This window comes from Schistocerca cancellata, chromosome 8, assembly GCF_023864275.1.
Source record: "Schistocerca cancellata isolate TAMUIC-IGC-003103 chromosome 8, iqSchCanc2.1, whole genome shotgun sequence".
Lineage (NCBI taxonomy): Eukaryota > Metazoa > Arthropoda > Insecta > Orthoptera > Acrididae > Schistocerca > Schistocerca cancellata.
In genome coordinates, this window is record NC_064633.1 from 541,746,624 (window position 1) to 541,764,803 (window position 18,180).

At 37.7% G+C, this 18,180-nt stretch overlaps 1 protein-coding gene across 3 annotated transcripts in view; it reads right to left on the bottom strand.

Moving 5' to 3' along the window:
* Window positions 1-18,180, bottom strand: part of LOC126094639 (helicase POLQ-like) — a 115,791-nt gene that overhangs the window by 87,227 nt on the left and 10,384 nt on the right. For 2 of the 3 annotated variants that reach the window (XM_049909129.1, XM_049909130.1), the window contains exons 2-8: window positions 7,840-8,018; window positions 7,451-7,730; window positions 4,164-4,369; window positions 3,953-4,092; window positions 3,736-3,863; window positions 3,398-3,651; window positions 2,529-2,928 (exon numbers count right to left, since the gene is read on the bottom strand). In XM_049909129.1, coding sequence (XP_049765086.1) covers window positions 2,529-2,928; window positions 3,398-3,651; window positions 3,736-3,863; window positions 3,953-4,092; window positions 4,164-4,369; window positions 7,451-7,730; window positions 7,840-8,018 — 1,587 coding nt within the window. Of the gene's footprint in view, window positions 1-2,528; window positions 2,929-3,397; window positions 3,652-3,735; window positions 3,864-3,952; window positions 4,093-4,163; window positions 4,370-7,450; window positions 7,736-7,839; window positions 8,019-18,180 lie in introns of all 3 variants that reach the window. The other variant, XM_049909131.1, reaches the window with a different exon arrangement.

An 18,180-nucleotide genomic window follows, 5' to 3' on the forward strand; every position in this document is an offset into this window, starting at 1 on the left:
ACAGCAACTTTGTAATGAGAACAACAAATTCTGTGTGTAGTAGATCTTGAACCAGAACAACATATTTTGCATATATTCATTCTGTGATGTGTTATGGGATAATGTTCTGGGGAACAAATGAACAGAACAGAAAAACAATCTTTAAGCTACAAAAACGTGCTGAAAGAATTATGACAAAAAGTAGATAGAGAACACAGTGGACTGAGTTGCTTAAATCTACAAAAAAATTGACTGTTGCATATGAGTACAGTGTGCAAACAGTGATCCACATTAAAAAGGATGATGATCAGTACCGAATGAGAAGGTCTCTACATGAACATGGAACCAGATCCAGCCACCACTTATACCTCAACAGAAAAACAAAACAAAAACCCACAATAGAGGGCTATATAATGAAATTAAACTATATAATACCACACTCACAAGAATCATCTCATTTTTTGGGTCTGTGGAACGAAAACTGAATTTAATCTACCACAAGTGATCAAAGACAAAAGTGAAAGACATGTCTTCAGGTATGTGCAAAAAAAATTATCTGTTAGAAAAGTGTTTTATACTGTAGAGGATTACCTAAAATTATGTGTAAGTTTTGTTGAGAATAGTGCTAATGAGCAATTACTGCAATTAAGAAGCATTTTACAATATGTCCAACAGAACAGTGAAGTGTCCAAATGGGTAACTCAGTAAGACAGGAAATGTATGTATCTATTTATGTATATAATTGTGTATGGTTATGTATCTCTACATCTACATTTATCGTATTTACATGTTGACAACATCCATACATTTTACACTGTCTATGGAAGGATAAAATATATATATATATATATATATATATATATATATATATATATAAAATAGAGGGAAACATTCCACGAGGGAAAAATATATTTAAAAAGAAAGATGATGAGACTTACCCAACAAAAGCGCTGGCAGGTCGATAGACACACAAATAAACACAAACATACACACAAAACTCTAGCTTTCGCAACCAACGGTTGCCTCGTCAGGAAAGAGGGAAGGAGAAGGAAAGACAAAAGGATTGGGTTTTAAGGGAGAGGGTAAGGAGTCATTCCAATCCCGGGAGCGGAAAGACTTACCTTAGGGGGAAAAAAGGACAGGTTTACACTCGCACACACACACATATCCATCCACACATACACAGACACAAGCAATGTCTGCTTGTGTCTGTGTATGTGTGGATGGATATGTGTGTGTGTGCGAGTGTAAACCTGTCCTTTTTTCCCCCTAAGGTAAGTCTTTCCGCTCCCGGGATTGGAATGACTCCTTACCCTCTCCCTTAAAACCCAATCCTTTTGTCTTTCCTTCTCCTTCCCTCTTTCCTGACGAGGCAACCGTTGGTTGCGAAAGCTAGAGTTTTGTGTGTATGTTTGTGTTTATTTGTGTGTCTATCGACCTGCCAGCGCTTTTGTTGGGTAAGTCTCATCATCTTTATATATATATATATATATATATACCTAAAAACAAAGATGATATGAATATAATAGAGGCCCAAACTCTTTGCCTGTACAAATGTCTGCTTGTGTCTGTGTATGTGTGGATGGATGTGTGTGTGTGTGCGAGTGGAAACCTGTCCTTTTTTCCCCCTAAGGTAAGTCTTTCCGCTCCCGGGATTGGAATGACTCCTTACCCTCTCCCTTAAAACCCAATCCTTTTGTCTTTCCTTCTCCTTCCCTCTTTCCTCTTTCCTGACGAGGCAACCGTTGGTTGCGAAAGCTAGAGTTTTGTGTGTATGTTTGTGTTTATTTGTGTGTCTATCGACCTGCCAGCGCTTTTGTTGGGTAAGTCTCATCATCTTTCTTTTTAAATATAAAAACAAAGATGATGTGACTTACCAAATGAAAGTGCTGGCAGGTCGACAGACACACAAACGAACACAAACATACACACAAAATTCAAGCTTTCGCAACAAACTGTTGCCTCATCAGGAAAGAGGGAAGGAGAGGGAAAGACGAAAGGATGTGGGTTTTAAGGGAGAGGGTAAGGAGTCATTCCAGTCCCGGGAGCGGAAAGACTTACCTTAGGGGGGAAAAAAGGACGGGTATACACTCGCACACACACACATGTGTGCGCGAGTGTATACCTGTCCTTTTTTCCCCCTAAGGTAAGTCTTTCCGCTCCCGGGATTGGAATGACTCCTTACCCTCTCCCTTAAAACCCATATCCTTTTGTCTTTCCTTCTCCTTCCCTCTTTCCTGATGAGGCAACCATTGGTTGCGAAAGCTAGATTTTTGTGTGTATGTTTGTGTGTCTATCGACCTGCCAGCGCTTTTGTTTGGTAAGTCTCATCATCTTTCTTTTTAAATATATTTTTCCCATGTGGAATGTTTCCCTCTATTATATATATACAGTATATATATATATATATATATATATATATATATATATATATATATATATATATATATATACACACACACACACACTTGCCTCCCAACTGCCAGTTTTACTTCTTCCCAGTACAATTAATTTGCTAGAGGGCAGTTTATTAATAAGTTGCTCCATACCTTTCATGGCTGCACGTCCCAATTTACTCACAGTAAGTTCAGTCTCTGAGTGTAATGTGACCCGGGATTTCCTTTTGCTGGAAGACACATTGCATGCAGTGGGCATGCTTACTGACAGCACATCACTTTCATTTACCACTGCTGGTGAACTCACAATAGCTACTGCCCCAGTCCGAACAAGATGAGAAACAGCAGCATCTGTTAGCTGCAGCACATCAACTTCAAGTCTCTTTTCTTGAACTGAAAGGAGAGTGGTGCGTGCAAGATCATGCAGACGAGCACGTGTTGTTGCCAACCCTAGACCAATTGCACTGAGCATTAGAGTCTGGAGACCGACATTATCTGGCTTGTGTAGAGTGCTGCAAGCGTCATCAACTGGAGACTGAATTAAGCTGTTAACCTGAAAAGTAGTTTGAGTATTTGCATTAGCTGAATAATAGGTTTTCCAAATGTGAATATTGCAAATCTTTAAAGAACTTTTTTTGCACTAATGGTATTAACATATTTAGTGTAGCAACACTGAAATAAAATGGTTATTTTCCCTCATCCTGAACACCTCCTTCTGGTTTTCATCACTGTATGATATTCAATGGGTATAAATTCTTAACTAAACGATTTTGATGTAAACGACTGCAATCTTAACCTGGAAATTCTTTGATGGCAAACTGCTCAGATCCTGGAGAAAGTTGAAAATACTGAATTTAAAACACATGAGAGAGAATGTCATAGAAATATCTTGAAATGTTGGTGCAATTACTGGTTAGTACTATTTTTTTTAAAAAAAAATTGCCATCCTTAAATGTTTGAACTTTTAACATTGTCACTGTATTTGTTTCATTTATTAAATAAAATAAAATAATTCTACAAACCATATGAACTTCTGAAGGTTTGCAAATTAGAATGCTTTCACCAGAGGCTCCAAAACCAGCACGACCAGCCCTACCAATCATTTGCTTGTATCGGCTGGGACTCAGAAATTTTTGTCCAACATATGGAGAACGTAGGATAACTCTTTTTGCAGGAAGATTCACGCCGGCTGCCAATGTTGAAGTGCAAAAGAGGCAACACAGTGTGCCAACAAGGAAAGCCTCTTCTAAAAGCCTACGTTCATCGACTGTAAGACCTGAAATTTTTTCAACATACCCTGTGGAACTTTCGTATTAGCCAAGTAGTCTTATAATGGACAAATATATTAGGGAAGTGGTACCTGAGTGGTGATATCCCATTCCATAAGGCAATGTCTTCTGCAGTACAGGACAAAGACTACCATTTAATTCAGATATAAGAGTTCTTATCAGGGCTTGTTTCTCCTCTTTCCTGTGGTCCAAGATCTCTCTGCAATAGAAGAAAGATGAACACAGACACCAGCCAAAAAGAAAATACTTGATTTTGTATAAGATAATATATATTTTGTTTCAAGTTACCTTGGCAAATTCTTAGACACAAGCAATGCAACATTTTCACAATTTTTCTTTGTGGCACAAAACACTAGGCAAGAATCATGTGGTATTACTTCACACACTAATCGAGCAATATGGTCTTGGTCTCCATTGCATGATGGGGGCTGAAACATTCTTTTATTAGATACAAAATCATAACAATAATAAAAAGGTAGCAGACATTCTCCTTGCTTACTGGCATATCCATGGTCCTAACAAGAGAGAGCATTTCTTCAGAACCTTTCAATTTCGAATTGACCTCAAAAATATTTCTTTCGCATTTCACATATTCCTTCAGCTCCACAGGACGAAAATTGCGTGAGTAAATTTCAGCATTTAGGAATGTAGCAACTTCCTGAATGTTGCCAATGGTTGCACTCATTCCTACTATTTGGACATGCCCTAAAAATTAAAAAACACACACTATGACAACAGTTTTTAAGAAATAATTATATGTACATGTTTCAAAAGTGTGCTTCAGTGGATATCGAGATGAATATCACACTGTAAATCTGAAGGGCCAGAATTAAATCCCCAGTTGGTTGAAATAGCTTTTCACTTATTTAATATGACTTCCAATTCCACTAACATTCTGTGAAAATGAAAAATTCAACATTGCAAGAAAGTAGTGTTTAGTCCATAAAAGAAAATTTACTTATATTGCTGACAATTAAAATTGCACAACATGAAGCTTGTATGCAACAAATGTCAAATTTGCATATAGTGTACTACATGCTCGCATAAGCAAATAATTAGCATTTCAGCACCACACAAAGTAGGTGGAAATAGTGCCATCTGAATTCTGTATATCTTACTCATTCAGAAACAGCATTTGAATGTTGACTAATTGTGAGAAGATGGTGTGATGCCTTCATGTCAGAGGAGGAAGGTCTACAAGCATGTGTCAGATTTGACAGCAGCAGGGTCATGGACTATCAAGACAGTGGTTTATTGTTCCACGACAGTGCTTCTCACATTGGTCGATTACAATTGCTATGTGAATATTGAATGAAGGGTTAGAGGAGTGTGAAACTCCATGCCATGCACGGACTCAACGGCCTCAAGTCCAAAGGGACAGACATTTTGTTCACTCAGTTGTGAAGGACTATACAGCCATGTTACATACCTTATGTTATGAAACGGGCTTGTTTACAGAAAGACAGGTACTCAGACGGTGTAATGACTTCTTGAGCACCACCGACTGCCAACATTTCGGTTATTGTTGTGGCAGCATAGAAAGACATGCCAATAGCGATGCACGCAATGACGACACTGGAACAAGAGTGAGTCATACTGTCATTTCAAATGAGTCCCCATTCTGCATACAGCATCATAATGCACATATCCATGTGTGGAGGCTCCAAGGAGAACAAACAAAATCAGACCACATTTGGCATCATTATACAGTTAGCATCTGGCACGATCATATGATATGGGGTACCCACTGGTTACACAATATGATTGCCTCTGGCTCGCAAATACAGTGGTTTAAAATAATAAGAAAATGTAAGTCTGTACGTTACTCATGCTGTTCTGCCATATGACGTATGTGAGAAAAGTAATGAGGCTGGCAACACAGCAAGTGATCTGGTAAACCTGTGTTGTTCTACTTGTGTGGACCAGTGTATTCATCCCTTCCAGATGCTCAGTCCAAGTTTCAGCTCTGTAGTGCCATCACGTGATTTTTCAGAGCACCATCAGCAAAGTTGTGTTTTTGTTGTGTGTTACGAAAATGGTACAGCAGAATTTTGAACATTGTTACACCATCAAGTTTTGTGTTAAACTTGGGGAATCCATGAGTATGACTCCTGAAAAGTTGAAACAAGGCTATGGGGAACATTCCTTATCAAGAACACAAGTTTTTCACTGACACACATCATTTCTGGAAGGCTGAGAACACACTGAAGATGAACCTAGCTCAGGGAGATCTTCAGACTGAGTAAGCTTGTATCTTACCAGATAGAATTAGTCACAAGCTCAAACAGCTAGCAAAGGAGGCCTTTTTCAGAGGGAGCCCAGTGTTAAATGTTTCCTTATATGGAAACTGTACACTTTCTGCTTTACTCAATGCTTAAAATTCCTTCCAAACTACTGAGAGGTTAAAATTAAACTTTCGCAACTTGAGCCAGTGTAGACAGAAAAGTATTTACCGTATGGGTACCCAACTTTATCAGGAAGGATATTCAGACTGTGTGCTGCAAGATTTGTGTTGTTACTAGAGTTACTGTCATTAAGTGTCGTTAGGCATCGGTACTGGTACGGCAACATACTGTTGAAACTTAAGCATCAGTGCATATTACAGTTGCAGACAATCTACATGAGCCTGAAAAAGGTGAGCAGGGCTTTAATCATAAAGCTGTTTGAGCAATTCAACAACAATAGTGCTGCTCCTCTTTGAGAGTATCAAAGCATTACAGGAATACAGAGAGGTGCTCTTTCTGCACCAAGATTGAAGAATGATTCAGAATTTCGAATTAACTGTCAATTTGGGAATTGCTCCTGGGAGAAGCCAATGGCCAATAGTGTCCCAAAATGTTGAAGAAGTTACTGTTGGCATAGCTGGGAATGTTGGACACAATGTGCAAGTTTCAAGCAGTGCAAGAGCTGTGCCATGACAGATGAACATTCCATGGTCCACCATTCAAAAAGTGCTGCAAACAACAGCGAAATGGTATCCATACAAACTTTACATTACTCATCAGATCAGATAGTCATCACATTGAGCAACGTTTGTAACCTGGAATGTAAGCATGAAAGGCAATTAAAAATGCTACCCTCTCAGGTGGACCTTAAAATGTTTGTCTTAAATGGTTTATTTGTTATTTCTCTTCCACATGTCCTTACAAATGTTCCCACAAAGTTTCACTGTCCTACGCTCACTCATTTTTCATGGGGGCCCACTCAAGCAGTGAAAGTTTAATTATAACCAGCCTGTAGTTACTTCTTAATTAGTCATGTCCACAGCTCAGTAGAAATTGATGAAGTCACTGGACAAGAGACTGAGAGGTGATTATGGTGGTTAGATGCAATAAACCTTTAAAGTTCTGGAAAATCTGCCTGATAGCCAAGCAAGGAGGGTGCCTGCAGGAAAGCCGATGGCCACCAGCTTTTCTCTTCAAGAATCTTAAGAGCTGGGGGATTAGGGCAGTCATTTCATTGCTACCCAATTCCAGCAAGCACTATAAGTGTAAAGACTGGAAATTGTAACATATTATACGCTTGACCCTCGATTTAATCATTATTTATTCCACCATATTATGAGAAAAATATCTCACATACATAATCAATACCGTTCATGATTACAAGATTTGCAAGCAAAATAAAAGTTATTTTACTATTGTGTAAGCCATAAGGTAGAACAAATAGATCAAAATGGTATAAAAAACACATTGTGTAAACTACCTTCATTTCATTTTCTTTACATTTTGTTACAGCATCAATTCAACATAAATTTCAATATACAGTACAGTTCCAAATACCTACTAGCAGAGAAACGAAGCTTTGTGAGGAGGATTTCCAGAGTTGCTGACCGTGAACTGTCTGTGTCTCCAATTAAATGCAATTCATCAACCACTACAAGCCCTATTTCTTCCATTCGCTTTGTCTCAAGTAGGCTGTTGACAATGCCAAGTGCTTTTTCCATTGTTGCTATGTATACAGAATGCCTCTTTCTTCTCTTTGTTGGAGGATATTGTCCCTTACCAGCTGCATACTCTTCTAGCATGAAGTCCAGGTCAACAGCAAAAGGGGCCATAGAGCGTACCTTTACTTGAAAGAAAGAATTTAATAACAGAAAAAAGAACAAAAATTTCTACGTTTCTACACGTTGCAACACAGTCGAGAATTACATTTTCCATAAGAAACTTCCTTACCTTCTCTTGAACAATTGAGACATATGGTAAAACAAATATAGCATTTCTCCTGTGGCACAGTATTTCCCGAAAGATTAAAATCTCAGCAACTAAAGTTTTTCCTCCACTTGTAGGAAGTGCATAAACCAAATTCTTCCCGTCATTCAATGCTTTTAAGTTCAAGCACTCTTCCTGCCATTCTGAAAATGAGCATACAATCCAATTTCTTAACAATACAAACAATATACCAACCAACTCCTACAAAGGGACACTAACTGATATGCATTTTTTGTGTTCTGAACACCTATTAAAGATAAAAGATGATGATGATGATGATGATATGCAATCATCATTCTTATTAAGACATTACAAAGTTCCATATGACAATAATTAATGAACAAATGAAGAGTCAAATAGATAGTAACTGGATAGTATTCCTGACATGTAAACTGGTCAAAAGGAACACTAGTTCTTACATAGATCTGCATGCTTTTGCTGGTCAATGTACACATCAGGTACACTATCTAACCACATCCTAAACAACATTTCACTTACATATGCATTCCGTAACATGAACTTAACATTACAACAGAAAATCAATAATTGTTGTTATTACATCTTGACTACCAATTTACATTCATTAAGAACAATGAGCAGAACAAAACCAAAGAGAAGAAAACATCACTTATTCAAGATGCAAAGATGCAAGCCAAATACATCTCTCTAGCCTGAAATTTCAATTTTTAGTGGAGTGTTCACCAGAATTAACTTATCTTATACAAAAGTATCATATGCTGAATTGAGACTCTAATCTGTATCTTTAGCTTTGCCCTCATAAAATGAAGATGTGTGTTTGTCTTCAATCTGTTAGGCAGATTAATTCTTGTATGAAGTTGGAATCAAAAGGCACTTATGATTTATCATTTAGCTGCCATTAGAACAGAAAACCAATTTATACTGTAAAAGTACATGTGATTACAGTGCACAGCAATTTGTAACATATCTTTAACAGTTAACTGCCAAGTTAAGCTGAAATGGAACTGCAGAAGAGTCATAAGAGATGAAGCAGTCAAGACAATGGATGTTACAATAATTCCGAATAAATTACTTAGCGTAGTTTATAGACAGCCAGATTAATGTTCGCATTTGTGAAAGAAAGTAAATTTAAATCAGCTGCGAAGTGTACACTGACTTCGATTAAAAATGAAAACTATGCACATATGTGCAGACTTAAGTTCCAGTCTAAAATAGTTTAATTTATCACAAAAGTTTACAATGTCAAATCCATGCTGTTAAAGGGAGTTTAGCCAAATGAGATGGTAGAAGCCACACAATATTTTGGTGCCTTCATGTGTTTCCTTCATCAGCTGACATGGCAGACAGAGGGGCATATCGTATCTGTATGTATGACGATACATATCTTCCCCAATTTCACCCCTGTTCTAACAACACTGTTTGTAGTTTGCTATCACATCAACTATAATGTAATCCGCAAACCACTTTATGCAGTGTGGTGAAGGGTACTTCCAGTACCATTATCATTTTCCCCTTTCCCTGTTCCCTATGTGAATGGTACATGAAAAGATTGATTGTTCCGAAGCTTCCAAATAAGCTGTAATTTCTACGATTTTTTCAATGTGGTTATTTTATCAGATGTGTGTGGGATAAAGTAATCTGTTGCCCAACTCTTCTTGGAAAATACAGTCTCAGAATTTTAAAAGAAAACCTCTTCATAATGGAGAATGCTTCTGCTGTAGCATCTGGCACCGGATTTTGTTCAGCATCTATGCAATGCTCTCATGCTTGAGTTGACAAGAGACTGATGACCTCTGACATACATGAAATGATGTACCTTTATCTTTCATTTGTTTGACTTTATGCACAGCCAGGTTAAAGTTATTGTTGCTGCCAGAGCTAGCAGCTCGGTATATAATAACCTACAAATTTAATTGTGTGTTCTTCCTATTATAATGTATATACACAGATAAGTGAAATTTTGTAATCTGATATCCTTCCTGGAGTTACAGTTTTAAGAGCCAACCAGGTATGCTGAAGCGCAATTTTTACTAAGACCTAGTGGACAAATTGATATATTTTCCGACACAACCAAGTCATATTTAATGTTTATAGCTTTATAATGATGACACCGACTATTCTTTATTTAAATTCAAGTATTTACTTTTTCCTGTGGTATTGGAAAGGGCCTTTGGAGAAGACTTCAATAATGTAACACGAGTGGAATTTGATCGGTAGCTAATGTGATAACAGTGCTGCGCAGTATCAAATAGAACACCTAATTCACATATGATTCATCTGCATATCTGTGAACTTTAAGACCAACAATCTTTATTCTGCTGTTGTGGCAATCTCACAAGTTGCTAGTGAAGCTATGTACACTTTTACAAGCCTATAGCACTCCGTCTTCAGGCCACAAGTGGCCCATCGGGACCATCCGACCGCCGTGTCATCCTCAGCGGAGGATGCAGATAGGAGGGGCGTGTGGTCAGCACGCCACTCTCCCGGTCTTTATGATGGTTTTCTTTGACCAGAGCCACTACTATTCAGTCGAGTAGCTCCTCAATTGGCATCACGCGGCTGAGTGCACCCCGAAAAATGGCAACAACGCATGGCGGCTGGATGGTCACCCATCCAAGTACCGACCACACCCGATAGCGCTTAACTTCGGTGATCTGACGGGAACTGGTGTATCCACTGCGGCAAGGCCGTTGCCTCTTTACATCAGAATAACAATGCAGTTGCATGCTTTGATATATCAAAGGAATTTAAAGTGTGGAGGCAAAAAAGGCATATGATGAGACAAACGCAACCAACATTTTACAACTGTAACACACAACACACCTCACTACAAGACAGCTTGAATGTGTTAGTGGTATCACGATTCTTTCCACATTTCATTCCAACACCTTCATGGGAATGACTTTCGAAACTGGTAAGAGAACTCAAAATGGCATCTGTGAAAATTGAAAAATGACATGAATGCTTCTATGCAATATTTTGTATTGTTTACAAGCCATGGGCAATATGCACTACTCAACAGTTGAGAATGAGGCCTACAAGGAAACACCAACAACTTTCAGTGACACGAAATGCTGAACAATATGAGCCTGTGATGCAGCGATTCCAGATAAAACTGAACAAGCAGTATTGTCCATCTGAAATCGTGTATAATGCCCAAGAGCTACATTACGAGCTCTAGCTACAACAGTTACAATGATCAATACGCGAAGCGTATCACAGTTATGTGTTTGCTTAAATTTCGTGCAGTGGGGCAGATGTTTATTTTTCTCATGACATTGGAACACTGGTCTGTGGCAGTTATCTTTTCAGTATTTGATCAAGTTCCTCACATGTCATGCCAGTTCTCTTTGAAGGCTCTTTCCTTTGGTACAGTAAAAAGATTTCCATAGTTATAATTAAACAAAACAAAGTTGGAATCTTAATTTGGCAAGGATAGACATTCACATGCATACAGCAGAAAAGTCATCACACTACCCATAATCACAACCACACACTGAGATATTTATTTTTAAAGATACAGTGGGTGACGAATCTTAGTGGCCTTATCCAGTATACAATCATTTATTTATTATTCATCCAGGGACAATCTTACAATTATATAGGACTTGTCATCATAATACAATGAAAATAAGTAGCGCAAAAATATGCATGCACACAGAATATATGAGCTCAGGGAGTTAAAAACTGCACTAGCTCATTCTGCCAGTACCTATTACAATGTACTTTAATACACACAGAATTTGATCCAGATAATGTATAATAAAAACATCATTTTGGTATTCATTGCTGCAGGCATCAAGGACACCCAATGGTGACTCTTGAACCATGAACTTGACCATTATGGAACAATCTTCATGCACATTAGACACTGTATGGACAGTCTTGTAGTTTCACCATCTTTGCACACAAAGAAGACAAATGGAGGTCACGTGACTTCCAAGTGGTGATACATAAATCCTTATGAGGCTTGAGGGAAAGAAGACGAACTCTTGAACCTACAGACCTGAGTGAGGTATAAAAGGGGATCTAGTTTTAAGAGTCCGAACATCTTTTAACACTCTTTCCTCCAAAATTGAGTGTCTTTGTAAATGATAAGGTCATGTGTTCTTTTTTTCAGTAATTTAAAACATTTCCTACTCTATAGTTCATTTAACACTACAGAAAAATATTTGAACCTTAATGTGTAAGAACACAAACTTTCCATGTAACGTTTCATCCTCAGATCACTGTGTGTATAAATGTGTGTATTATTGTAACTGTGTTTAAATATTGCATTTTTTTCATACGATAACATGACTAACCTGCACTTATTTGTATATTTAATTGATTAATACTGTTTATTTGACCACACTGGATGTTGTATTGTAATAACTGCAAGGTCGTAAAACTGGCTTATTCCATATGCTATGGTCTGTTATCACGACAGATCTGGAATACTAAATAAATAAAAGCAAAATAAATAGTTATACGCATTACAGCAAAACAATATTCTGCTAGGCCTACAGAAAAACTGTTGTAACAATTGTGCTTGGTGCTGGTGTTCCTTATGGGCAATAGTTTGTAGTGTCAAAAAATTGCTTACACATTCAGCAGCTTACTTGGAAAATACTGTAAATGGGTCTATGAAAAAGTACATCACAGTCACTGTTAATACTCACCATATAATGGAGGTGCTGAGTCGCAGATACGCACAACAAAAAGACTGTCACAACTGTTGTCAGAGACTGCAGACGTACGTCTGTGTGTGTGTGTGTGTGTGGCCTATTTATGACGAAGGCCTTACTGGCTGAAAGCTTCTTTGTGGCAGTCGTTTTGTTGTGACTATCTGCAACTCAGCATCTCCGCTATATGGTGAGCATCAACTGTCCTTTCATAATATTGTTACATTCTCCCTGGATTTTCCATTGTTTGATTTTCACTGTTAATACTCTGAAACAGCCTATTCAAGTTGAACAACAATCTGGAAGCTGACTTATATCTACTCAATGACCCACACTGGTACCCACTGCAGAGTATAGGGCAGGCAGTAGTCAGCATGGATATACATCAGGATCTCACTGTAAACCACTGAGTACTTTCTTTTTATTCACTTCATTATTCATTCATGAATTTCTATTGATTAAAATATGAAGCAGAATCTTCTGGAACGTGAGACAAATCAAGGTAAACGTTGCTTTTGAAGTGATCACTGCAGAGTTTGGTTCAATGCAGTTTTCAAAGATAGTCTATCTTATGCAGACCTCATCATCTTTGCAGAGCAACTGCAACCTGCATTTACTTGGCCCCATTTATTGTACTCTATCCCTTGATCTCCCTCTACTATTATTCCCCCCCCCCCTCCCCCAGTTTCCCTTCCTTGCCAAACAGACTATTCCTGGATGGCTTAGGATGCATTATACCAACTGAGTCCTTCCATTTGACAAGTTGTGCCATAAATTTCTTTTCTTCTCAATCTGATTCAACACATCTTCATTAGTTATCCAATCCATCCATCTAATCTTCAACATTCTTCTCTAGCAGCACATTTCAAAAACTTATATTCCCTTCTCATCTGGACTGTTTATTGTCTATGTTTCACTTCTGCACATAGCTATTATCCAGACAAATACTTTCACAAAAATTTTTCTAGCAAATGAACAGGGTGGTCCATCTGAAGTTTTGGACGAGATTATCTCGAAAACTATACATCGGGTAAAATAGAGGGTAAGAGAAGTTCATAAGCTCAAATGAGGACATCAAATGATACTAAACTTGACCCACAGCCCCCGTCCCCTTGCGTGGGGTGGGGGGCAACTTTTACATCTTAAATGGAAACCCCCATTTTTATTGCAGATTTGTATTCTCAATAAAAAAGGTAATCAAGTTTCATCTGAAACATTTTTTTAAACCATTGACAGAGGGCGCTGAAATTGAGAAACATTAAAATCGGGAAAGAACTCTGATTTATTTAGAATGATCCGAGAAAGATGCATCAAATCGATGCAAAATGTGCACCAATTCTTTCATTATGCCAAATTAAGCTATATTTTCACAAAATGTATCCTACCTGCCACAGTTTTTGATGGAGGGAGGCAGAATGGTATTAAAATTTTGTAAGGGAACTCTTCACAATAGCATTACTCACTCGACTGTCGTGCTACTGTGGCCAAACTGTGAACTAAGGCTCAGTATAAAGGTCGGTGCAATGCCATCAGATGTCACTTCACTTTCAGATTGTGGACTGTTAACATCAAATGACTAAAGTAAATTATTCTTTAGTGAAACATGGCTCACTATCCTCCTACAGAGATTGTTGACAGGTGTCAATTTTAGGTGAATGCCGTAACAATTACACTGCAGCTGCGCAATTGTACATTGATCGTTTCCCAAACAGATGACATCCAAGCAAAAACATTATTCGAAATTGCACTCAAAGAGCTCGAAATGGATATGTGCACCATCCACCTCGTCATCGCGAATACAATGAAAATGACGCTGTTACCCATACCATTCTCGCCTGTGTTCAACTGGATCATGCAATTCAGGGACAAACTGGAATACCAAAATCAACTGTTTTGAGGATTTTGAAGGCATGCTTATCATATCACACTGACACAGGCATTAATGCCAAAAGATATGCAAATACACGAGCATTTCTGCCAATGGGCCTGGGAAATGATAAGAGGTGACAATGATTTTTTTTTTTAGATACGTTATGTTCACTGATGAAGCCACATTCAAAAGCAATGGTGAATTAAATCATCATGATTGTCATTATTAGTCCCCTGTCATTCCACACTGGCACAGACCCATTGACAATCAACACAAATTGACATTAATGGTCTGGTGTGGAATTTTAAATGGTTGCTTGATAGGACCGTATTTTTTTGGGTGAAATGTTACTGGGGAATCTTATTTACAACATCTCCACGATGATTTGCTGGAGCTAATGGAAGATGTTGATTTAGAAACTAGGCAATGACTGTGGTTTCAACAGGATAGAGCAGCTCCCCATTATGTTAAAAATGTGCGGAACGTTTTAAATTTATGGTGCCTGGTCGGTGGATAGGATGCGGCGGACCAATTCAGTGGCCTCCATGTTCACCAGACCTAACATCTCCTGATTTTTTCTTGTGGGGTTATTTAAAAAATATTGTCAATGAAAGGCAGCACACAACCTGAAACGATACAGAGCAATGCATTCAAAGAGCATGTGCACCCATACCACAGGATGTACTGCTCAAAACTGTGGACAACTTTTGCAAACAATTGACTTTATGCGTTGAAACAAATGGGGATAATTTTGGACAATTTCTTTGTGGCTAATTTCATTAATTAAGCATGCCAAATTGTGAGAGGCAAGGGGACTCACACTAATGAAGCACCTGAACATGTGAGAGGCAAGGGGACTCTCACTAATGAAGCACCCCATGGGAACATCATTCCACTACGTCCATGTCGTCGTTCCTGGGTAACGCTAAAAGTAGTATACAGTATGTTTTGTACAAAAATAGGTTAATTTGGCATAACGAAAGAATTGGTACACATTTTTTATTGATTTGATGCGTCTTTCTCGGATAATTCTAGATAAATAAGAGTTCTTCCACAATTTTCCTTTTTCTCTATTTCAGTGCCATCTGTCAATGGTTTAAAAAAAAATGTTTCAGACAAAACTTGATTACTTTTTTATGGAATCTGGAATAAAAAATGGGTGTTTCGATTTAAGCTTTAAAAGTTGACCCCCATCCCACCCAAGGGGGCAGGGGCTGGAGGTCACGTGTAGAATCATTTGATGTCCCCCTTTGAGCGTGTGAACTTGTCTTGCCCACTATTTTTACCCAATGTATAGTTTTCGAGACAATCTCATCTGAAACTTCAAACGAACCACCGTGTATATTAGGTGTTAAATATTTCTATTTTGTAGAAACACTTTTCTTGCTACAACTAGTCTGTAACTAACACACTTTCTAAGTCAGGCATCATCAGATGCCCAAGTACCAAAACTTGTTTAATTTTAATGTCTCATTTCCTAATCTAATCCCCTCAGCATCACTGATTTAATTCAAACACACACCATTTTTACAACTGTTTACATTCATCTTACATCTTTTCAAGACACTATCCATTCCATTAAACTTACCTTCCATATCCTTTGATGACACAATTACAATGTCATTAGCAAATCTGAAAGTTTTTATTTCTTCTCCTGAACTTTAAAACTCATTCCACATTTACCTTTAATTTCCTTTTACTGCTTGCACTGTATTTATCGAATACAGGATTTAATCCTATCTCACTGCCTTCTCAATTATTGCCCCCTCCCGTAACTTCTGACTCTTATAAATGCTGTTAGATTTCTACACAAGTTGTACATAACACCTGGCTTCTTGTAGCTTATGACTACTGCCTTGAGAAAGTACCTAAGGGACCTGAACAAACATTCACTATTTTGGAACTGGAATCATCCAAACAAATCCTCAAGTTGGGTGAGCCACTGTTTCTTTTCTAATGGAGCTAGAGTCCACGACTTGTCATCTTGACTTCTGCAGAACACAGAAATACCACAATGGAAGATTAGAAAACAATATTTTAAATATAATTAGGGTGTTTTATAAAATGCATTTTAACCATTAGCTGTTTATTGACCATTAATCGTCTACCGGTTTTTGTTATTAACCATACTCCAGAATGTAGGATACAACAAATTAGTAATTGTACCCTACATCCTGGATGATGGTTAATGACAAACTGGTAGATGGCTAATGGGACAATAAACAGCTGACAGTTAAAATGCATTTTATAAAATACTTTATGGCTGTTGAACCTCACCTTATGGAAACATTATAAATCAGAGCAGTTATTGTATGACATTTTTTAAAATTTTTGATACTGTTTTGTGGGCAACAGCACCCGTTCCCCTCCTTCAGGTTGGTTTCATTTCATGAAAAAATTAGTTGTGTGAAATATATGTTAAGTAGAATAAGGAGAGGATGTGCCCCTGAAAATTCAGAAAAAAAGAAAGAATGCCTTCAACAGAGAAAAATATTACTTCTGTAAAGTACAGTCATTAAGAAGTTAATGTAGAATGATTTTTAAAAACAGTATACTTGACGTGATTTTATTTTCCTGTGACCCCATGACACAACGATGAGAAGGCAAAGTGATCTGAGGCCTCCCTTTTTATGGCCCAGCCAGCACCACTCCAGACACCTTTCACTTTCGACAAAGTTAATTTATTGTTTGTGTATTACTCGAAGAAATACACGAAAGCAAACTGTCAACAGGATCTTAACAGTTTTCTTTTACAATTTGAGGTTGTGCAAATTAACTACATGTCAAATTGAAACAGTAGCTGTAGAGCAAATGATGATTTATCAGCAAAAGCAAAAACTGTCACAGGAGCTAAGAAAAAACATAACAAATTTAGAAACTTTGTATAAATGGAGTCAACTAAAAAAACGGTGGTGGGGAGCTGGAAATCATCGGAAGTTCACAGGGGAAAAGAAAATGTTAATGGCTAGAGGAAGATAACCCATTTGTGATAAATCATTGAATTAAAGGAGGGCCAACATTTGTGCGTAGAACTGACCGCAAGTCATTTTAGAAAGAAAGCTAGTAAGTTAACTGGGACAGGCCTAATGAGTAAGAGAAGCAAACCTGAAATTCTGTGATTATGTAATTGTGCTAAAAATTTTATGAGTAAATTGATTTGAATATTAAGTAAAATCTACCAATACTCTAATTCTGATAGTGTCACCCATTTTGTCATCTAAATTACTCTCTGAAAGAGCAAGAAAATATCTTTGAAACTCTTGCTGAATGGTGTTTCCAGTCATACCTGTCTGGCACATCAAATAAAGACTCTTTTAGACACATTTTTAGAAACATTATCAGGAAACGATCTCTTTGTATTTACCCTGTAGGCATCAGATATGGAAGTACTACGGAATGGAGGCTATATGTATTATGATCATGAATAGCTCTACAGGCAGTTCACTTGAAGAGGAATGGGCACCTCTAAAAAGGGCATTCACAGAAACTGGAAACAAAAACATAAGCACAAAGAGGATAGCTGCGAAAAAACCATGGGTAACAGAAGAAATACTTCAGTTGGTAGATGGAAGAAGAAAGTATACAAATATTCATGGAAATTCAAGATTAAAGAAATACAAGTCACTTAGGAACAAAATAAGCAGGAAGTGCATGGAAGCTATGACGAAATGGCTGTATGAAAAATGTGAAGAAATCGGAAAAGAAATTACCGTTGAAAGGACTGACCCAGGATACGTAAAAACAACCTTCAGTGAAATTAAAAGTAAGGTTGGTAATATTAAGAGTGCAATG